At 38.4% G+C, this 24,377-nt stretch overlaps 1 protein-coding gene across 8 annotated transcripts in view; it reads left to right on the top strand.

Moving 5' to 3' along the window:
* DOCK3 (dedicator of cytokinesis 3) overlaps nt 1-24,377 on the top strand; it is a 263,108-nt gene that overhangs the window by 32,325 nt on the left and 206,406 nt on the right. For 7 of the 8 annotated variants that reach the window (XM_070456013.1, XM_070456012.1, XM_070456015.1 and 4 more), the window contains exons 4-5: nt 3,056-3,111; nt 20,352-20,448. In XM_070456013.1, coding sequence (XP_070312114.1) covers nt 3,056-3,111; nt 20,352-20,448 — 153 coding nt within the window. Of the gene's footprint in view, nt 1-3,055; nt 3,112-20,351; nt 20,449-24,377 lie in introns of those variants that run through there. The other variant, XM_070456017.1, reaches the window with a different exon arrangement.

Genomic DNA, 24,377 nt, shown 5'->3' with positions numbered 1-24,377 from the left:
CCATCTTTCAATCTTTTACAGTAGCCACACACATTCTTTTCTTTACAGAACTGTATCAGACTCTTCTCTTTCTCAACAGTATTACAATGACTTTTTAAAAAGGACAAAATGTGTGTGGTAATAGTTGCAAAGCTTATTTTGAAAAAGCCAATTTAGGACATTTAGTATTTTTCCTTAAAATAGTTGACAGCAAGTAAATTGGCTTTTTTATAGGCCTACTCCTGTCTAGCCCTGTGATTAGTAAGATGACTTTATTTCTAAAATGAAAAAAACTTTTAAATAATTCTCAATTAGATACATCTCTGATCATAATGTTCTTGTTAAAATATGAATTTAAATAAGACTGTTAAGTGCCACATGCTAATTTTATGAACTAGATTTATATGTTTATTCTATTACCAAGTAACAGTAATTTGATCATACCAAATATATTTTAGTTGGCAGTTGTAATACATGTAGCAGCATTCTTTTTCAGTAATGCATTTGCAAAACCTTCTTTTTTGCATTTGCAAAAACTTACTTTTCTCTATAATATTACTATCTTTTTAATGTATTTTCTGTGGCTTAATATTTAACATATTATGCTTTTTCTTAAATAGAAAATACCAAAATGATCACATGTTAATTTTTATTAAAAATTTTCAGAGTTGTAATCATCAATTTCTCAGTAGAATCACTTATTAGTTTTTAAAGTAGTGATTATAAGAAGACAATATCTTCAAACTTTTAATTCCTCATAGCCAGGGCTTCTCATTTTTGTCAGAGTTGACATTTTGGGCTAGATAAATCCTTGTTATCTTATACATTATGAGAAGTTTAGCAAAATATATGACTTCCAGTCATTAACATCTCTCAAGTTGTGTCTCTAGATATTGCTAAAGGCCCTGGGGCTAATGGGTGGGGTGGGAGGTGGTTGGGGTAGTGGTGGTAAAATTGCCACTGGTTAAGAACCACTGAGATAAAGGGGTCATATATCAAGAAGATATAACAGTAATAAATATGTGTACACTGGAAATGGCGCCCCCGAATATATTAAGCAAATAGTAATAGATTTGAAGGGAGAAGTAGATACCAATACAATAATAATAGGGGCCTTCAGTACCCCATTTTCTGCACTGAATAGGTCATCCAGGTAGAAAATCAACAAGGAAATGTTAGACTTAACTGTAGTTTAAACCAAATATATCTAATAGACATATATAGAATATTTCATATATCAGCAATGAAGTACATGTTCTTCTCAATTGTAAATGGAACATTCTTCAGTCTAGGTCATATAACAAGGCTTTAGTAAATTTAAAAAGATTGAAATCACACCATGTATCTTTCCTGACCACAATGGTATGAAACTAGAAATCAACAACAGCAAGAAAACTGGAAAATTCACATGTATGTAGAAATTAAAGAACACATTCTAAACAACCAGTGGACCAAAAAAGAGATTAAAAAAAATCTCAACACAAATGAAAATAGAAACACAATACCCCAAAACCTATGGGCTACTGCAAAAGCAGTTTAAACAGGGAAGTTAATAGTGATAAATGCCTACAGTAAGAAAAAAAGAAAGATATTAAATAAACCATCTTACTTTACATCTGAAGAAGCTGGAAAAAAAGAAGAAACTATGCCCAAATTTAGTAGAATCAAGAAAGTAACAAAAACCAGGGTGGAAATAAATGAAAAAGAGACCAAAAAACAAGGGAAAAGGTCAATGAAACTATAAGCTGTTTCTTTTTAAAGATAAAATTAACATAGGGGGGAAAAAAGACAAGGAGAAATGAAAGCGCAGACATTAAAAATGATACCACAGAAATACAAAGGATAATGAGACTGCTGTGACAATTGTATGCTAACAAATTAAACAGTCTATAAGAAATGGATAAATTTCTAGAAACTTAAAACCTATCCAGAATGAATCAGGAAAAATGGAAAATCTGAATAGTCCAATGATCAGTAAGGAAATTGAATCAGTAATTATTAAAAACCTCCCAACAAAGAAATGTTCAGGGCCAGATGACTTCACTGCTGAATACTACTAAACTTTCAAGAAGAATTAACACCAGTCCTTCATAAAAGCTATTCCAAAAATTGAAGAGGAGGGGACACTTCCAGATTTGTTTCGTGAGGCTAGCATTAGTCTGATATCAAAGCCAGAAAAGGACACTGTAGGAAAAGAAAACTACAGATCGTTATCACTGATGAATATAGATGCTAAACTCTCAACAAAATACTAGCAGTATAAAACGGTCCCATTCATGATAGCATACAACAATCAAGTATTTAGAAATAAATATAACCAAGGAGCTGAAAGATCTGTACACTGAAAACTGTAAAATGCATTATTGTAGTCCAGCTGCTGATGGGCTTGTGTGGTGTAGATTGAGTTTATTACTGACAGGGGTGTGGGCCAAAGAGTATTAAAAAAGTAGACCATTTGTGTTTTATTTTGAAGGAAGTTTTATACATCAGGAAAAGGAGTGAAACATTGATTGGAAAATGTAATTGTTTCTGAAACAATAAATTTTTTAAGAATTGAAATCAAATTATGGCAGATACCAAAGTGGAAACCATTTGCAAAGAATAAAAGAAGAAACATTTATAGACGCTCTCAAATTGATTTATTCTTTGTGAATACAAATGTTAACCAGAGTGTGAGAATTCTTTCTCTAACTCAGAGCTGGGTGAGTGTAAATTGTTGGTTAGATGATGATGTTGGTTTTGTAGATATATGCCAAACTCTGTACATAAGTCTATTCTATCTTAAGTGTGATTTGATGGAATATTTCTAAAACTTAAAAAAGTTTTTGTGGTTGCTTAACATCAGTTTTCACCCCTTGTGAATAGACTCTGATTGCGAATGACAATGAAATTCCTGTTGAATATAGTTTGTGCAACTTTGTATTCTTAATTAATATGTAAAGTGGTTGCTACGTGAAGAGATCTACTGTTTTGTTGATAGAGTATTTCCATACTGAAATCTGACTGTTATTTCAGTCTAAATGAGATGTTAATCACAAATTACTTTTTCTAATAGGAAATCTAATCTCTTTTACAGGGGATCTTTCCTGCAAATTACATTCATTTGAAAAAAGCAATTGTCAGTAATAGGGGGTGAGTAGTTGGCTTTGCTAAACTTATTTATAATTTTTATTGGCTGCAGAGGAAGACTTTTTTCCTTTGATTCATAGTATAAAATATGCTATTGGTATGTTTTCCTGCAAAAATATACTTTATCATATATAATTCTGAAGATATAATTTTATCTTAAAATATTGACAATTTTAATTTCTTTTCCTATATACTGGAAAGGTAACCTGAGTTGTTATGAATTTCATAAAAACAGTTAAACATGCAGTATATTTTACAAAATGATGTGTTATTTTGAGAATAGTCTTTGATAGGATAGGAGTTAGTGATAAACCTGTCATTTTGTTTCTGTGTATGTAAAGTGAGGGAGACTTTTAAAATCTTCCCTTTTTTGCAAGTTGAAATTGAAAAAAGCTATGGAAATGGCAGCAACCCACTCCAGTATTCTTACCTGGAGAATCCCATGGACAGAGAAGCCTGGTGGGCTACAGTCCGTAGGGTCACACAGAGTTGGACGTGATTGAAGTGACTTAGCACACATGCACACATAAAGGCATACCTTAAGGATAAAATGATAGTGTATATAATGGATATGTAGTTTGGTCACAAAATTATGAGACAAAAGCAATTGTTGAATAAAAGAGAATCAAGATGTAATTATATCAAAATGTTAATATCAGTTGCTTTTGCATTTTCAAATTGTGGGTGATTTTAAAAAATTGTTTACTTTTAATGCCTTATTTTAAAAAGTAATACATATTATTATAGGATTGTGATTTTATTTTTAAAAATTAAACATCATTTTAAAGATGCTGTTTAACTATGATAGCTTTGGGGACTAGAAATTATGTTTTTGACCAGAGGTTGAGCTAGCATTGGAGTATCCTTCTGGTAATAAGTTAGGATTTAGTCAGGAAAAGAGAAACTTGTGAGTCATTTCATAAAGTAGAATTTAACATAGGGAATTTTAGACACATATTTGGAAAAGACCCTGATGCTGAGGAAGACTGAAGGCAGAAGAAGAGGGCAACAGAGGATAAGATGGTTGGATGGCATCACCAATCCAGTGGCCATGAACTTGGGGAGACTCCGGGAGATGATGAGGGACAGGCAGACCTGGAGTTCTGCAGTCCATGGTGTCACAGAGAGTTGGACAGGAATTGCTGACTAAACAACAACAACAAGAAGTTTGAATAGTGAAAGAAAAAAAGGAAGAAATACAGGAATAACACAAAATAATCACTGCAGTAAAGCATTCTGTACTCTGATACCTGGGAATACAAAAGATAAAGGTTGGGAATACCAGAACCCAGAAACTGTAAATATTTTAAGATATATATTATATCTTAAGAAAAAGTACATTCTCTAACATAATCACAGAATAATTATGACGCTCAGGAAATGTAACATATATATAATAGTTCAGGACAGTCACTCAGTCATGTCCGACTCTTTCGAGATCCCATGCACTGCAGCAGCATGCCAGGCTTCCCTGTCCATCACCAACTCCTGGAGCTTCCTCAAACTCATGTCTGTTGAGTTGGTGGTGCCATCCAACCATCTCATCCTCTTGTCCCCTTCTCCTGCCTTCAATCTTTCCCAGCATCGGGGTCTTTTCAAATGAGTCACTTCTTCGCTTCAGGTGCCCAAAGTATTGGAGCTTCAGCTTCAGCATCAGTCCTTCCAATGAACACCCAGGACTGATTTCCTTTAGGATGGACTGGTTGGATCTCCTTGGAGTCCAAGGGACTCTCAGGAGTCTTCTCCAACATCACAGTTCAAAAGCATCAATTCTTCAGCGCTCAGCTTCCTTTATAGTCCTGCTCTCACATTCATACATGATTGCTGGAAAAAGCATAGCTTTGACTAGATGGACCTTTGTTGACAAAGTAATATCTCTGCTTTTTAATATGCTGTCTAGGTTGGTCATAGCTTTTCTTCTCAGGAGCAAGCATCTTGTAATGTCATGGCTGCAGTCACCATCTGTGGTGATTTTGGAGCCCCCCAAAATAAAGTCTGTCACTGTTTCCATTGTTTCTCCATCTATTTGCCATGAAGTGATGAGACCGGATGCCATGATCTTCTTTTTTTGAATGTTGAGTTTTAAGCCAGCTTTTTTACTCTCCTCTTTTCACTTTCATCAAGAGGCTCTTTAGTTCTTCGTCACTTTCTGCCATAAGGGTGGTGTCATCTGCATATCTGAGGTTATTGATATTTCTCCTGGCAGTCTTGATTCCAGCTTGTGCTTCATCCAGTCCAGCATTTCTCATGATGTACTCTGCATATAAGTTAAATAAGCAGGGTGACAATATATAGCCTTGACGTACTCCTTTCTCGATTTGGAACCAGTCTGTTGTTCCATGTCCAGTTTTAACTGTTGCTTCTTGACCTGCATACAGATTTCTCAGGAGGCAGGTCAGGTGGTCTGGTATTCCCATCTCTTGAAGAATTTTCCAGTTTGTTATGATCCACACAGTCAAAGGCTTTGGCATAGTCAATAAGGCAGAAATAGATGTTTTTCTGAAACTCTCTTGCTTTTTTGATGATCCAGCGGATGTTGGCAATTTGATCTCTGGTTCCTCTGCCTTTTCTTTTCTTTTTTTTTTTTTTAAACATTACTCTTTAATTCCTCCTCACTTTCTGGTGTTACAATGGTATCATCTGCATATCTGAGGTTGCTGATATTTCTTCTGGCAATCTTAATTCCAGATTGAGATTCCTCCAGTCAGACTGTACATATATTTACATGATGTACACAGCATATAAGTTAAACAAGCAGGGTAACAATATACAGTCTTGACATACTCCTTTCCCAATTTTGAACCAGTCAGTGTTCCATGTCCAGTTCTAACTGTTGCTTCTTGACCTGCATACATGTTTCACAAGAGGCAGGTAAGGTAGTCTGGAATTCCCATCTCTAAGAATTTTCCACAGTTTGTTGTGATCCTCTGCCTTTTCTAAAACCAGCTTGAACACCTGAAAGTTCACAGTTCACATACTATTTAAGCCTGTCTTGGAGAATTTTGAGCATTACTTTTCTATCATACTATAAAATATATAGTCCAAATTCAAATGTCCCTAATCATCCCATGAATATTCTTTATATCTGTTTTCATTTGGTTGGTTTTTTGGGGGTTGGGTGGGATATGGTTCAGGATCCAGTCAAGAATTAAATATTATATTTCAACTTTGTCAGCAGCTCTCCAGGCTTGGTTTTCTTTTTCGTTTTTATGCCATTGACTTTGGTGAAGTGCCAGGCCAGTTGTTTTGCAAAATGTCCCTCAGTTTGTGTTTGTCTGTTTCCTTATGGTTAGATTTGACTTAAGCATCTTAGATAGCAGTACTGCATAGGTGGTGTTGTGGATTCAAATGGTCAAATTTCTCCTGGATGTCTTCTTAGTGCTTGTTTAGATCAGCAAGACGGGGACTTAGGGTTCTGCCTTAGCAAATATCAACCAGGAATTGAGGGTCTTTCAGTCAGAGAACATGCATTGTGTTTCTATCATGTGCCTTCTTCCTTGCTTCTTGCCGTACTGTGAGGGGTATAACTGTACTTTCAGTGCTCTCTAGGGTATATCATCTGCTTCTTGAGAAATTTGTGCCATCTTTACTGAAGTACTCGTTGTTTTTTTTGGTTGACAAGGAAGTGAAATTGTTTGAATACTCTTATCTGTGAAAATATTCTTGTGGGAACTTTAAAAATTTTAATATTTTCAGTTATCTTCCTAAGTGTTTCTTGATACCTGGATTTTCTTGCTTGTAAAATGATTCAAGTATTATTGTTGCTTTTTATAAAGTTTCACTGAAAAACTTACACATTTGTAGTAAATTAGAGGATTTTAGGGCTGATAAAGAAAAAAGACATGACCATGAGATCGTAGCAGCACATAATGGGCTTTTATTTAGACAGAGCTCTGACAGGTTGCAAAGGAAATTCCATCTCAGCGGACCTTTCAGAGACAGCAGTGCCAGGCCACAACCAGAAGGGGAAAAGTATACTTGAATTCTTTGGGGAGAGGAGTACCAGAGAGGGAACTCATGTGTCTAGATCGTATTACTCATTTACAAGATGGTACGTCTCTGGTTCAGAGAGCACCTCAGGACAACAGCAGCTTGGAATCTTTTATAGCCCTAAGGCTTATCTTATCTATGGCTGGCAAACACTGAGTGCAGTTTGGTTAAGTATGTGATGATCAGTGGAGTCCACTGTAAGGAACCTGCCTAACGGTGTTGGCTAATCCACTTGGTGTATGGTACCATATCGAAGTCTCAGGGTTACCCACTGCTACTGGCCAGTTCTGATTCCACAGTTATGGTACTGTTACTGAACTGAACCTTGGTCTGCCCATGTGCAGTAAAGCCAATCTACTAACACCAGATTGTGGTGAAGGAAATGCAGCATTTATCACAGGGCGCCAAGCAAGAGGTCCAGGTAGCAAGTGCTTAAAAGGGCTGAACTACCTGAAGGCTTTCAGAGAAGAGTTTTTAGATAGGGTGAGGGAGGGGGGTTCTGGGATGTGAGCAGTTCATGGATAGTCCCCTGAATGGTTGGTGGTGAGATAATCAGGAGTCAACATCATCAACCTTCTGGTTTCAACCTATCTGGGGTCTGCCTGCTTGTGAGCAGCATGAGGTTAACTTCTTCCATCTGGTAGGGGTTTCAGTCTCTGCAACAAAGGATATGGCTCATATTATTATCTATAATGCTTGAGGAGGGACTGAAGGTCCTTGAGTTTGTTTTAACGGCTGAACTATTATTAACTTGTCTTGCTTGACTGTTTTCCTTTATTTCTGTATTTTCTCACTTGTCTGATTAAATTTACTCTTTGGAATTCAGGAGGACTTAGGAGGCTAAGGGACTGTTGTCTACAGACAAGAGTCAGGCAGAGGACATTGTGGAGTTGAGGGCAGCATTCTGTTCTGGGAAGACCCTATAGGGTCCTGCTTGGTTCAGTACCAGATCAGTCTTGAGTAAAACTCCATGGAGCTGATCTCAAGAGCAGCTCCTGGACCTTACACCACATTCATCTTGGAGTGGCTAGGAAAGGAAGCAGATCAAATTCATGGGACATTGGGGATAGTTGGTATAAGACATTTTTGTAAATTGGCTTGCTCTGCAAGATTACTCATTTGAGTGAGCCAGTCTGAAAGCCTTGAAGCAAGGTAGGAACACCCTCATCACAGTAGAGAAGAAAGGCCTTTTTCTGCTGCAAAAGGAGGTTTCGTAGGAGCAAAACTTAGGGTCGTTTGTGTTATCCAGTGTCTCTACTATCTCTACCATTTTTGTCCAAGTCAGTAACCTGCTTTTTTGTCTTAATATAGATATAAAGGCCATAAATTCAACTGACCTTGTAATTCAGAAATGATCAGGATCAAAACTAGAGTTTGTTTTTTGGCTATTTGAACACTGAAGAAGAAAGAGAAAACTGCTCTGAACTCTTACACAGGGCATCAGTAAACATTCAGCTTTTGGTAGCCCTGATTTCCTGACTAGAGATTATCCTTCCAATTCTATATTATGTTGTTGTTCAGTTGCTAAGTTGTGTCTGACTCTTTATGATGCCAGGAACTGCAGCAGGCCAGGCTTCCCTGTCCTCCACTGTATCCTGGAGTTTGCCCAAACTCACATCCTTTGTGTCAATGATGCCATCCAACCATCTCATTCTTTGTTGCCCCCTTCTCCTCCTACCCTTAATCTTTCCCAGCGTCAGAGTCTTTTCCAGTGAGTGGACACTTTGTATCAGGCAGCCAAGTATTGGAGCTTCAGCTTCAGTTTCAGCATCAGTCCTTCCAATGAATATTCAGGGTTAGTTTCCTTTAGGATTGACTTGTTTGATCTCCTTGCAGTCCTAGGGACTCTCAAGAGTCTTCTCCAGCCACAGTTTGAAAGAATCAATTCTTAAGCACTCAGCCTTTTTTATGGTCCAGCTCTCACATCTGTACATTACTCCTGGAAAAACCATAGCTTTGACTATATGGACCTTTATCAGCAAAGTGATGTCTGTGCTAAAAAGTGTATTAAAAAATACACTGTCTAGGTTTGTCATAGGTTTCCTTCCAAGGAGCAAGGCATCTTTTAATTTCATGACTGCAGTCACCATGATTTTGGAGCCCAAGAAAATAAAATCTGTCAGTGTTTCCATAGATATTATGGAGTATATAAAATTGTCTCATCTGTCCATTCATTCCTTGTATGCACTAGCATACAAAACTCTTAGTTTGGAATACAGTTTAAAGGAGAAACAGTAGGTCAGCAATACCCAGAAGGTCTCTTGCTTTTTGATCATGCAGGCCAAGTTATCTTTTGGTACTTTTTTTTTTTTAATTTGCTCTTGACCTCTTTGGAGCTTCCCTTGTAGCTCAGATGGTAAAGAATTTGTCTGCTGTGCAGGAGACACGTGTTTGATCCCTGGGTCAGGAAGATCCCCTGGAGAAGGGAATGGCAACCCATTCCAGTATTCTTGCCTGGAGAACTCCATGGACAAAGGAGCCTGGTGAACTGCAGTCCCTGGGGTAACAAAGAGTCAGACATGACCTCATTGTTGGTCTGTTTATCAAACTTCTCTCAACCTAGCTTCAGACTTTCCCCCCTCGGATGGAGCTAGAAGACACTGTTAGACTTTGCTTACAATCATATAGATTTCTGTTGTATTTGTTCTGGGAACCTTGTTATTACCATTACCACACATAGTTGGGGATCTGTGGCCTTGAGGTAGATAGATGAGAGAGAAAGAATAGAAAGGGAATCTAATGGCATCCAACTCAAATGGTAAAGAATCTGCTTGCAGTGTGGGAGACCCAGGTTCAGTCCCTGGGTCAGGAAGATTCCCCGAGGAAGGGCATGGCAACCCACTTCAGTATCCTTACCAGGAGAATCCTATGGACGGAGGAGCCTGGTGGGCTACAGTCCATGGGGTTGCAGAGAGTCAGACACGACTGAGCGACTAACATTTTCACTTTCAAAGAAGTATTGGGAGAGTTATTGAGTCAGTTGTCCAGGAATAGTACAAAGGATGTTATCATCTCAAGGCCCATGGAACAGAATTGTGCTTTATACAGCATTAGACAGCTTGGAAAAAGGCAAGCTATGTCCTAACTTGTCGCAGCTTGACATGGAAGGAAAAGTGGGGACTTTCTGTGATTATGCTTTCCTGCCTCTGTTACTGCAGTGCCTTCTAACTGCTCTCCCCACTTGTATTCAGGGCCTCCTACAGTTTATTCTCATTACAGCTGCCAAAGCCGTTTTAAAAAATATAAGTTAGATCATGCTACTCCTGTGCTTAAAACCTTTCAATGACTCCCATCTCACTCAAAGGAAAAACCAAAGTTCTTAGAAAGGCTTACAAAGTTTTATGATGCGGCTTCTTGTCACCCCTGTGACCTCATCTGCTGTCCCTTTTTCTCAGTTGACTTCAGTTATTTTGGCTTCTTTCCTTTTATTCAAACATGTCAGATATGTTCCTGCCTTAAGGTTTTTGCTCATGATATTTCCTGTGCTTGAACACTGTGCCTGGTTAACCTTGTTACTTTCTTTAGGTCTTTTCTCAGATCTTCTGTATTTAATTAATTCTGCCTCTTGCCTTCGCCTTACCAACTCAAAACTGGATGCTCCTGTAGAAATGTTTGTCTCTGGAAACTTAATGTACATGCCAACAAGTTGATTTCTTTGTAGTTTCTGCTGCTTTGGATAATTGGTTTTCTTTTCTAAGTCTGGTGTGGATGAAGTCAGGCCCTGAGCCTGTACTATAGTCATAAGGAGTCTGAGAAATCAAGTGTTCATCGTTTTCCACTTGTATACTGGAAGGCATTTCTGTCTCTGTGTTAGAGTTTTTCTCCAACATAGAAGGGGAGTTACAATGCAGGACAGCTAAGGAAAAGGAAATCACAGTTTTCTCTAACATTACCACTCTTTTCTTCTGGGATTTATATTAGGAGTAGGTTGAAGTTCTACCTCATCCCCATATCTCTTAAGTACTTATATATATCTTGCTGCTGACTTTCTTTTGACTTCTAACTGGCATGTATCCTTTGTGTTGAGGTTTTTTTTTTTCTCCCTACTTCTGGTACTTTTTATCATTTAAAAAATCATGGTAAACTGTGTGTAAAATTTAGCATTTTGACCATTTTAAAGTGTACAGTCTGATGGCATTAAGTACATTCACAGTGCTGTCCAAACCTTCATCAGTATTCAACTCCAGAACTTTTCCCTCATCCCAAACAGAAACTCTGTACCCTTTAAACAGTAACTCTCTATTCCTCCCTTCTCTCAGCCCCTGGTAACCTTTCTTTTGCTATCAGTCTGTATATAAGCGGAATCATTCAGTGTTTGTTCTTTTGTGTCTGTTTTATTTCACTTGGTTTAGTGTTTTCAAAGCTCATCCGTGTTGTAGCATGTATGAAAATCTCATTCCTTTTAAAGATTGAATAGTCCCACATCCCAGAATTTTAGAAACAAAAGCAAAAATAAACAAATGGGACCTAATGAAACTTAAAAGCTTTTGCACAACAAAGGAAACTATAAGCAAGGTGAAAAGACAGCCCTCAGATTGGGAGAAAATAATAGCAAACGAAGCAACAGACAAAGGATCAATCTCAAAAATATACAAGCAACTCCTCCAGCTCAACTCCAGAAAAATAAATGACCCAATCAAAAAATGGGCCAAAGAACTAAACAGACATTTCTCCAAGGAAGACATACAGATGGCAAAAAAACACATGAAAAGATGCTCAACATCACTCATTATCAGAGAAATGCAAATCAAAACCACAATGAGGTACCATTATACGCCAGTCAGGATGGCTGCTATCCAAAAGTCTACAAGCAATAAATGCTGGAGAGGGTGTGGAGAAAAGGGAACCCTCTTACACTGTTGTTGGGAATGCAAACTAGTACAGCCGCTATGGAAAACAGTGTGGAGATTTCTTAAAAAGCTGGAAATAGAACTGCCATATGACCCAGCAATCCCACTTTTGGGCATACACACCGAGGAAACCAGATCTGAAAGAGACACGTGCACCCCAATGTTCATCGCAGCACTGTTTATAATAGCCAGGACATGGAAGCAACCCAGATGCCCATCAGCAGACGAATGGATGAGGAAGCTGTGGTACATATACACCATGGAATATTACTCAGCCATTAAAAAGAATTCATTTGAATCAGTTCTAATGAGATGGATGAAACTGGAGCCCATTATACAGAGCGAAGTAAGCCAGAAAGATAAAGACCATTACAGTATACTAACACATATATATGGAATTTAGAAAGATGGTAACGATAACCCTATATGCAAAACAGAAAAAGAGACTCAGATGTATAGAACAGACTTGTGGACTCTGTGGGAGAAGGCGAGGGTGGGATGTTTCAAGAGAACAGCATCGAAACATGTACATTATCTAGGGTGAAACAGATCACCAGCCCAGGTTGGGTGCATGAGACAAGTGCTCGGGCCTGGTGCACTGGGAAGACCCAGAGGGATCGGGTGGAGAGGGAGGTGGGAGGGGGGACCGGGATGGGGAATACATGTAAATCCATGGCTAATTCATTTCAATGTATGACAAAAACCACTGCAATGATGTAAAGTAATTAGCCTCCAACTAATAAAAATAAATGGAAAAAAAGAATAGTATTCCATTATCTGTTTATAATTTCAGTATTCCACTTGGCCATAGATGGATATTTTGACTGTTTTTCATTTGCAAAATTCTTGCTTGGTTGTTTTGCATATCTGTTGATTCTTGGTTTATTTATGTTTGCTTTTATTTCATACTTTTCTTTTTTTTTAAATGGAAGTTACTCATGTCACTAAGCATTGCAAATATTTTAAAATGTTTATCAGATTTATAAAATCCTGAGGAGAATTTTTGTTTTATTTGTAAGCCTTTGGACATCTCTCTTTTTTTTGGACGTCTTTACATATCTTAGAATTTGGGGTTTCAGAAATGGAAGATGTTGTTTTCCCTTCCTTTTCTCCCTCTGGACACATCTGTCTAGTGCTTGCATCATTGCCTCTATCTGCTTCCAAGGACCCCATGTAGAAAGAGGTCCTCCAATAGCATGTTAGATCTCCTTCCCCAGAGTGACCTTGGGCTTTTGGCAGATCCTGACCTTTGGCTGAGGGAAGGAGGGGTTTAGGCTCCAATCTGTTTAGCCCTAGAGGTTGCTAAAACCATGTTTTGTTTTGTTTTTTAATTTTTTAATTGAAGGATGACTGCTTTACAGAATTTTATGGTTTTCTGTAGTACATCAACAAGAATCAGCCATAGGTACGCCCAAGTCCCCTCCCTCCTGGGCCTCCTTCCCATCTCCCTCCCCATCCCACCCTTCAGCCTGTCACAGAGCCCCTGTTCGAGTTCCCTGAGTCACAACAAATTCCCATTGGCTGTCTGTTTTACATATGGTATTGTAAGTTTCTATGTCACACTCTCCATGCATCTCTTCTTCTCCCTCTTCTCCTCCCCCATGTCCATAGGTCTGATCTCTATGTTTGTTTCTCCATTGCTGCCCTAAAAATAAATTAATCAGTGCCATCTTTTTAGATTCCATATATATGCGTCAGTATATGATACTTATATTTCTCTTTCTGACTTGCTTCACTCTGTAGGTTCGAACTCTAGGTTCGTCTACCTCATTAGAATGGATTCAAATGCATTCCTTTTTAAGGCCGAGTAGCATTCCATTGTATATGTGTACCACAACTTCTTTATCCATTCATCTGTTGATGGACATCTAGGTTGCTTCCATGTTCTAGCTATTGTAAATAGTGCTGCAGTGAACATCGGAGTACATGTGTCTTTTTCAGCTTTGGTTTCCTCAGGGTATATGCCTAGGAGTGGGATTGCTGGGTCATGTGGTGGTTTTATTGCTAGCTCTTTAAGGAATCTCCATACCGTCTTCGTTGTGGCTTTATCAGTTTGCATTCCCACCGGCAAGACAAGAGTGTTCCCCTTTCTCTACACCCTCTCCAGCATTTATTGTTTGTAGACTTTTTTTTTTTCATTTATTTTTATTAGTTGGAGGCTAATTACTTTACAATATTGTAGTCATACATTGACATGAATCAGCCATGGATTTACATGTATTCCCCATCCTGATCCAAGAGACACAGATGTACAGAACAGAATTTTGGACTCTGTTTGTAGACTTTTTGATGATGGCCATTCTGACTGGTGTGAATGGTGTCTCATTGTAGTTTTGATTTGCATTTCTCTAATAGTGATGTTGAGAATCTTCTCATGTGCTTGTTAGCCATCTTTATGTCTTTGGAGAAATGTCTTTTCAGGTCCCTTTTCCACTTTTTGATTGGGTTATTTGCTTTTCTGGTATTGAATTGTATGAGCTGCTTGTATATTTTCAAAATTAATTCTTTATCAATTGTTTCAGTTCAGTTCAGTCGCTCAGTTGTGTCCAACTCTTTGCGACCCCATGAACTGAAGCACACCCGGCCTCCGTGTCCATCACCAACTCCCAGAGTTCACCCAAACCCATGTCCATTGAGTCGGTGATGCCATCCAACCGTTTCATCCTCTGTCGTCCCCTTCTCCTCCTGCCCTCAAATCTTTCCCAGCATTGGGGTCTTTTCAAATGAGTCAGCTCTTTGAATCAGGTGGCCAAAGTATTGGAGTTGCAGCTTCAACATCAGTCCTACCAATGAACACCCAGGACTGATCTCCTTTAGGATGGACTGGTTGGATCTCCTTGCAGTCCAAGGGACTCTCAAGAGTCTTCTCCAACACCACAGTTCAAAAGCATCAATTCTTCAGTGCTCAGCTTTCTTTATAGTGCAACTCTCACATCCATACATGACCACTGGAAAAACCATAGCCCTGACTAGATGGACCTTTGATGACAAAGTAATGTCTCTGCTTTTTAATATGCTATCTAGGTTGGTCATAACTTTCCTTCCAAGGAGTAAGCGTCTTTTAATTTCATGGCTGCAATCATCATCTGCAGTGATTTTGGAGTCCAAAAAAATAAAAATCAGCCACTGTTTCCACGGTTTCCCCATCTATTTGCCATGAAGTGATGGGACTGGATGCCATGATCTTGGTTTTCTGAGTTTTAAGTTTTATGTTGATTTTTAAGCCAACTTTTTCACTGTCCTCTTTCACTTTCATCAAGAGGCTCTATAGTTCTTCTTCACTTTCTGCCATAAGGGTGGTGTCATCTGCATATCTGAGGTTATTGATATTTCTCCTGGCAATCTTGACTCCAGCTTGTGCTTCTTCCAGCCCAGCGTTTCTCATGATGTACTCTGCATATAGGTTAAATAAGCAGAGTGACAATATATAGCCTTGACGTACTCCTTTTCCTATTTGGAGCGAGTCTGTTGTTCCATGTCCAGTTCTAACTGTTGCTTCCTGACCTGCTTACAGGTGCTCAAGAGGCAGGTCAGGTGGTCTGGTATTCCCATCTCTTTCAGAATTTTCCGCAGTTTATTGTGATCTACACAGTCAAAGGCTTTGGCATAGTCAATAAAGCAGAAGTAGATGTTTTTCTGAAACTCTCTTGCTTTTTTGATGATCCAGCGGATGTTGGCAATTTGATCTCTGGTTCCTCTGCCTTTTCTAAATCCAGCTTGAACATCTGGAAGTTCACGGTTCACGTATTGCTGAATTCTGGCTTGGAGAATTTTGAGCATTACTTTACTAGCATGTGAGATGAGTGCAATTGTCCGGTGGTTTGAGCATTCTTTGGCATTGCCTTTCTTTGGGATTGGAATGAAAACTGACCTTTTCCAGTCCTGTGGCCACTGCTGAGTTTTCAAAATTTGCTGGCCTATTGAGTGCAGCATTTTGACAGCATCATCTTTGAGAGTTTGAAATAGCTCAACTGGAATTCCATCACCTCCACTAGCTTTGTTCATAGTGATGCTTCCTAAAGCCCACTTGACTTCACATTCCAGGATGTCTGGCTCTAGGTTGGTGATCACACCATCATGATTATCTGGGTCGTGAAGATCTTTTTTGTACAGGTCTTCTGTGTATTCTTGCACCTCTTCTTAATATCTTCTGCTTCTGTTAGGTCCATACCATTTCTGTCCTTTGTTGTGTCCATCTTTGCATGAAATGTTCCCTTGGTATCTCTAATTTTCTTGAAGAGATCTCTAGTCTTTCCCATTCTATTGTTTTCCTCTATTTCTTTGCGTTGATCACTGAGGAAGGCTCTCTTATCTCTCCTTGCTCTTCTTTGGAACTCTGCATTCAGATGCTTATATCTTTCCTTTTCTCTTTTGCCTTTTGCTTCTTTTCTTTTCACAGCTATTTGTAAGGCCTCCTGAGACAGCCATTTTGCCTTTTTGCATTTCTTTTTCTTGGGGGTGGTCTTGCTCCCTGTCTCCTGTACAATGTCACGAACCTCTGTCCATAGTTCGTCAGGCACTCTGTCTATCAAATCTAGTCCCTTAAATCTATTTCTCACTTCCGCTGTATAATCATAAGGGATTTGATTTAGGTCATAACTGAATGGTCTAGTGGTTTTCCCCACTTTCTTCAATTTAAGTCTGAATTTGAAATTTAAGTCAGTTGTTTCATTTGCTATTATTTTCTCCCATTCTGAAGGTTTTCTTTTCACCTTGTTTGTAGTTTCCTTTGCTGTGCAAAAGCTTTTTAGTTTAATTAGGTTCCACTTGTTTATTTTTGTTTTTATTTACATTACTCTAGGAGGTGGGTCATAGAAAATCTTGCTTTGATTTATGTCATTGAGTATTCTGCCTATATTTTCCTCCAAGAGTTTAATAGTTTCTGGTCTTAATCTTAGGTCTTTAGTCCATTTTAAGTTCATCTTTGTGTGTAATGTTAGGTAGTGTTCTAATTTCATTCTTTTACATGTAGCTGTCCAGTTTTCTCAGCACTACTTATTGAAGAGACTATCTTTGCCCCATTGTATATTCTTGCCTCCTTTGTCAAAAATAAGGTACCCATAAATACATGGGCTTACCTCTGGGTTCTCTCTCTTGTTCCATTGGTCTATATTTCTGTTTTTGTGCCGGTACCATACTGTCTTGATGACTGTTCAGTTCAGTTGCTCAGTCAGGTCTGACTCTTTGCGATCTCATGGACTACAGCTTGCCAGGCTTCCCTGTCCATCATCAGCTCCCAGAACTTGCTCAGACTCATGTCCATCGAGTAAGTGATACCATCCAACCATTTCATCCGCTGTCGTTCCCTTCTCCTCCTGCCTTCAGTCTTTCCCAGCATCAGGGTCTTTTCCATTGAGTTAGCTCTTCGCATCAGGTGGCCCAAGTATTGGAGCTTCAGCTTCAGCATCAGTCGTTTCAATGAATATTCAGGACTGGTTTCCTTTAGGATTGACTGGTTTGATGTCCTTGCAGTCCAAGGGACTCTCAAGAGTCTTCTCCCACACCACAATTCAAAAGCATCAGTTCTTCAGTGCTCAGCTTTCTTTATAGTCTAACTTGCACATCCACACATGACAGCTGGAAAAACTATAGCTTTGACTAGACGGACCTTTGTCAGGAAAGTAATATCTCTGCTTTTTAATATGCTGTCTCGGTTGGTCATAGCTTTGCTTCCAAGGAGCAAGCATCTGTTAATTTCATGGCTGCAGTGATTTTGGAGCCCAGGGAAGTAAAGTCTGTCATTGTTTCCATTGTTTCTCCATCTATTTGCCATGAAGTGATGAGACCAGATGCCATGATCCTCATTCTTTGAATGTTGAGTTTTAAGCCAGCTTTTTCACTCTCCTCTTTCACTTTTTGTCAAGAGGCTTTTTAGTTCCTCTCTGCTTTCTGCCAGAAGGGTGGTGTCATCTGTATATCTGAGGTTATTGATATTTCTCCCAGCAATCTTGATTCTAGCTGTTATATCATGCTTAGGAATTCCACACTAGATGATGGGATTATCCATTTATTTCAGATGAGGTGGGCAAGACTTTGAGAGTTCAAGTACCTTTGCTAAAGCAGCATGACAAGGAAGAAAGGAAACTAGGAATTGAGGCCAAGTTATGTAACTCTGAAGTTCATACTCTCAGCTACATTTCTGTGCATTATACATTGAATTTATATATGTATATTATTAACATATATATGTATATCTTCTTACTACCAATTTTCATTTAAAAAAAAATTATTTATTTATTTAGTTGTGGCATGTGGGATCTAGTTCCCTGACCAGGGATTGAACCTAAGCCCCCTGCATTGGGAGTGAGGAGTCTTAGCCACTGGACCACCAGGGAAGTTCCCCCAATTTTCATTTTTAACAAACTTTATTCTGCATGAATGCAGAATTTTCTTGGAAATCCACTTACTAGTTCACCTTATTTGATTATTTTTCTTAGTGTTACAACTATATTCCACTTGGTCTATGGAACAGTGTGTTTTTAAATAACACTTTATCTGAATTTTAGGGATTTTCAAGATATTGATTTTATATTGTAGCCAAGGAAAAATATGTTAATGTTAATATAGACTTGGATTTGAGGTAAGTCCAAAGGTTTAGAACTTTAAAATAGGAACAATGTAAGTTTCCTATGAAAGTCAATGATTAAAGTAGATGAAGACCTAGTAGATGGAACATTCCAGAAATTTTATTCCAGTTTATCCATAGAGCAGTTCTGCATAAATCTTGCTAAAACAGCTCCCATCTCCCATGTCTCTATTTCCATAGTGTCAAGTTTGAATCTCAGCCTTGCACTGAAAATTCACTTTATAAATTTGATGAATATGGACAGTGTTCTGGCATCATTCTAAGATGACTGTTTTAAATCTGCTGGAATAAATCACACAAAATAAAAAGGCCTTACAGCATAGATCAAGTAATATATATTCATTGATGCTCAGTATTAATACACTGAGTCACCTTTGAACACAGGGTTTGTTAGCTATGTAGAGAAATTATACTTAATGCTAATTTTTAAAATTAATTTTCCTTTGCTGTTTCCAACTGGATGATATTCTTTTTCTTTTTAATATTTATTTATTTGGCTGTGCTGGGTCTTAGTTGTGGTATGCAGGATCTGTTAGTTGTGGTATATGAACTCTTATTTGTGGCATGTGGGAGTCTAGTTCCCTGACCAGGGATCAAACTCAGACCCCCTGCATTGGGAGTGTGGGAATGCAGGGTCTTAGCCATTGGACTACCAGGGAAGTCCCTGGATGATATTCTTTATGGCTAACAAATCAATATACAGGTTTCATCTACCTCAGTGTATCAGTATATAAAATCTTTGGTCCCAGAAAATATTTCATTAACCCTCAAAATTGGCACAGACATTATAAAAATGTTTTCAAGTCATGCCTCTGCTTTGAACAGCCTTTTAGGATCTTCTCATTCATTTTCCCTGTGTTAAGATCTGGTATCTTAAGTATCGTTTGGAGAGGCCCTATGAGAGCTGGCCTCAAGTCAGTGCAGACTTCTTTAAATTCTTAGATATGTGAAATTCTCATCCATCTCAGTAACTTCTTGTATACTGTTCCCTCTGCAGGTGACACCACACCTCTCCTTCATAACAAACTCTTTGATCCTGACCTTTTTGCATTTTGGGGGCATTGCTGTTCCTTCAGAGAAGGCTTCACTCATCCTCTCTTTAAGTCATGTCCCCCAGCTAAAATCTCTGATTGTGCAATTTGGTTTCTTTCTTAGATTCATCATGGTTGGTGTCTGTTGTGATTACTTGTCTAATTTTTTATGCAGAAAAAGAGCTCTCTGAAGATATCAACTCTGTCCATTTTTGCTCACTGATAAATCCTTGGCAATTAGCACGACGATTGATGCCATAATGAATGTTGCTTACAAGGTAGTTGGAAAAAACCCAGTATTTCTGTTACTAGGATTAGGATTCTTCTGCTCGACAGGTTTCTAGGAAAACATACTATCAGTATAAGGGAGAGCTTATAAAACTTCAAAACCCAGTGTCTGAGTCTCCCCCACCCAACCCATTTCTGTCAGAGCATGAGTTAATTTGCATTATTGATACATGTAAAGGACACAAATAGTTTTTAAAAATTAAGCAAGTCTTGGGCAGTGCTGTAGTCTTCCTTTAGAGAAAAAAATTTAAAAACTATCTTTAATGACAGTACTGCTGAAAGTAATATTGTGGATTTTTATAGCAAAACCTAAATGTTCATTAAATCAGTTCACTTATATTATCATATTATTGCAGCAGAGTCTGAATCAGTTAGCTGTACCTCTCTTTATATTTGCATGAATTTAAATTTGATTTACACTTGTTGGAAAGGGCAGTAGACAGTATTCTGGTAGTTTATCAAAGATAATGTGGCTGTTTGTTGTGTCTTTGGTTCTAGGCAGTATGAAACTGTGGTTCCACTTGAAGATTCTATTGTGACTGAGGTTACAGCAACTCTGCAAGAATGGGCCAGTTTGTGGAAACAACTCTATGTGGTAAGTAGTTGGTAATTAGTTTGCTAAGTCAACAAAGTTCCATTGTACCAAGATAAAAAATTATGGTACTTAGCCAATGCAAATTTATAGACTTCTGAATATTTGCAGATTTTCAAATGTATGTTCCTGATATTAACTGGAATATAGTAGACTTTTGAGTTTTGTCCAAACTGAAGAGAATACATTATTCATATGCCTGCAGTTTTCTCCGTCCTATTCCAGCCAGTAGAATGTAAGTCCTATCACATCAAGAATTTTAGCTATCTTACTCAATTGTTGTGTCCCCAGAAGCTTTCATAAAATAGATTTGTATTAATTGAATGAACAAACTTCAGAGTTATTAATACATTGTGAACCTAATAGTGGGTAAAGATCAAGAAGCTGTATTATCACTTTGTTACAGCTACTAAGCTTAAGATATGTCATATATGATACTTTTTGCCAGGCCATTAATTACTAGATAAATAAAACCTCAGTTCGTATCCTCTGGAAACTTAGAGAGTAGAGTGTGATAGAACACAAAAATATAGACTGAAAATAAGTGACAGGGTTTGGGTTCTGAACAAGATGAAGTAAACACATTCTATTTTACTCTTTCTACTAATCAAACAAAAATTCTGGACAAAACCCATAAAATGCCCTATCAGAACACTCTGAAAGTTAGGAAACAGAAGGTAGATGATTAGGGACATTGAAATTCATGGATTGAGTGAATGCCCTAGTTGTCCTTTTTTCTTGCCTTCGTATATCCTGGCCTGGGCTATAGAGACAACTACAACCTGAAAATGCTAATGAGTGCAGACAAAATAATAATACCAAGGAAAGCCTGTTCTCTCTAGCCAAAAGATGGCACACCAAGATAGAAGCATCCTATCCTGTCTGTTCTGTAGGAGAACACCACAATAAAATCTGTACCCCCTCCCACTCCAACAGGCATTACAGCAGGGGTATCGACAGTCAGAGCTTTGTCTCACAAGCACCCTTCCCCCACCTGCAGTAACAGGGAGATGTCCCCCTTCAGTGCATCCTGTGGGTCAGACTCTGACTTGGCTGTTTTCTGCTCCAGTGGTGAGGCAGTGCCCTTCCTCCGCAGAGCTTGTAGGGAGGACTGGTTTCCACCCCACCAGAAGTTTCAGGGTGGCAGCTCTCTTCAGCAGAGCCTGGGGGTGAGACTCTGGCCTTTGCAACTGCACAACGTTAACAAGGTGGTGCCCTTACCCTGCAGAGTTCTGAGCAAAACTCAGCTTTCCCCTTTGCTCTGAAGAAAGGAAGGAGCGTTTCTCCACAGGGAAGCCTGTGGTTAGAGCTCTTGATTTCCACTCGCCCTGCAGTAATAAGGTGCTACCCTCCCCAGCCAACCTGTGGGTTGTACTTTAACTTTTCACAGCTCTCCACTCCCCTGCTTATTACCCTATTTTCTGTGTCTGCCTTGCTGAAATGAGGCAGTGCTTCTCCCCACTCAAGCCTATCCTAAGGATAATGGGAAGTGGAGTTCTGTCATCTAGGTAACATGCAAATAGGGAAAACCAGGGAGTACTGGAGAGACTTTATAAACTGAAATGACATTTCAGTCACAGTCCACAAAAGTCCACAAAAGGGGTCGCAAAGAATCGGACACGACTGAGCAACTGAACAACCCCCACCACTGCAAAAGTGAGCGTTGGATCACATTCTCGCTGTGAACAGGTTGACTAAAATAAAAGATTCAAGTAGAAATTAGAGTGTCATAATTCCTACTTAATTAAAATGTCCATCTTACAGCTCCAAATTACTTGTCATATGAAGGAATCAGGAAAAAGGCAACTCTAGTAAGAAGGGACAATCAGCAGAAGCTAACTTTGAAATGACATAGATGTTGGAGCCATCAGCAAGGGTTTAAAACCATTTGAGAAAATTCAGCACTTTCATGATTAAAAATTCTTAGCAAACTAGGAATATAAGATATCTCACTCTGATAAAGGACATTTATAAAAACAAATAGCAAACATCATACTTAGTGATAAAAGTCTGCTTTTGGGAATAAGGTAAGGATGTCTGCTCTCAACAAGTCAGTTCAACTTAGTACTAGAAGACTTAAGGCAAAAAAAAGGAAAGAAGGGACATATGGATTAGAGTGAAGAAATAAAGCTGTTCACATTTGCAAACAATATGATTGGCTACATAACAAATCCCAAGGAATCTACAAACACTAGAGAATACAAAAGATAGTTCTGAAAATAAGTTTGCAGTTGTAGACATCAGGTCAAAATACAGAATCTCGCTCTTTCTGTCATATACACACACAGACATACACGCAATCATATTGCCATATATTGGCAGTGAACAGTTGGAAACAAAATTTTAAAACACATACCATTTACAGTTGCTCAAAAATGAAACATTTGGTATAAATACAATAGAACATACAATTTCTGTGTACTGAAAACCACAAAAATGCTAATGAACAAAAGCAAAGAAGACTTAAGGGCCAGGCGTGACATGTTCATGGATTGGAAAACTCACATATTAAAAATGTCTGTTCAACCCAGATTGATCTATATATTTAATTCCTGAAAAGTCATAGCAGGATGTTTTCTAGAGAGGGTGATTTTAAAATTTTTAAGGGGATACAAAATAAGAATAAACTTAGAAGGAAACATGTTACCTGATTTTAAGACTGACTTACAGCTACAGTAATCAAGATGGAGTGGTCCTGGCCAGGGGATAGACACAGATCGTAGATAAAGGAAGCAGGACAGAGAGTTGAGATGTATCAGTAGGTTCAGTCAAGTAAGGGCCAACTGATTTTTGGCAAAGGTGCAAAAGGAATTGAGTGAAAGAAACATGCTTTTGTTGACAGATGGATAGGTGGAGTAGTTGGGCATACAGAGGCAGAACAAAAACAAAACCAAAACCTTGACTTAAATCTCCTTCCTTATACAATGGACTAACTCACATTGGGTGATAGACCAAAATGTAAAATATAAAACTGTAAAAGGTTTAGAACATATAGGAGAAAAACTTCATAACCTGCATTTAGGTGAAGAGTTCTTAAGCATGACAATGAAAGAATAGTTCATAGAAGAAAAAGTTGATAAATGGATTTCATCACAGTGAAAAGTTTTTGCTCTTGAATGACCCCGTTAAAAGATGAAAAGATAAGCCATAGACTGGAGGAAAATATTTTCAAATCACATATCTGTCGGAAGACTTGTATGTAGAATATATAAAGGACTTTGTAAGCTGAACAGTAATTCTAGCAATAATGTCTAACAATTCAGTTAGAAAAGGGCAGAAAACTTCATCAAGGAGAAGTCATGATGAAGTCATCTCCTTCATAAGGAGAGCCAGTTAGAACATGACAAGATTTTCCATATAGTTAGCCATTGTTGTTGTTGAGTCGATAAATTGTGTCCAACTCTGCGACCCCATGGACTGCAACATGCCAGGCTTTGCTGTCCTTCACTACCTCTGGGGTTTGCTCACGTTCATGTCCATTGAGTCAGTGATGCTATCCAGCCATCTCATCCTCTCCCACCCCCTACTTCTTTTGCCTTCAATCTTTCCCAGCATCAGGGTATTTTCCAATGATTCAACTCCTCATATCAGATTGCCAAAGTATTGGGAGTTTCAGCTTTAGCATCAGTCCTTCCAATGAATATTCAAGACTGATTTCCTTTAGGATTGACTGGCTTGATTTACTTTCAGTCCATGGGAATCTCAAGAGCCTTTTCCAGCACTATAATTTAAAAGCATCAATTCTTCAGTTCTCTGTCTTCTTTATGGTCCAGCTCTCACATTGACACTGGAAAAACCGTAACTTTGACTAGGTGGACCTTTGTTGGCAAAGTGATGGCTTGCTTTTTAATATGCTGTCTAGGTTTGTCATAGGTCATCTTCCAAGGAGCAAGCATCTTTTAATTTCATGGCTGCAGTCACTGTTTGCCCAA

This window comes from Odocoileus virginianus, chromosome 26 (assembly GCF_023699985.2).
Source record: "Odocoileus virginianus isolate 20LAN1187 ecotype Illinois chromosome 26, Ovbor_1.2, whole genome shotgun sequence".
NCBI lineage: Eukaryota > Metazoa > Chordata > Mammalia > Artiodactyla > Cervidae > Odocoileus > Odocoileus virginianus.
This window is presented reverse-complemented; position numbering and strand designations above follow the sequence as displayed.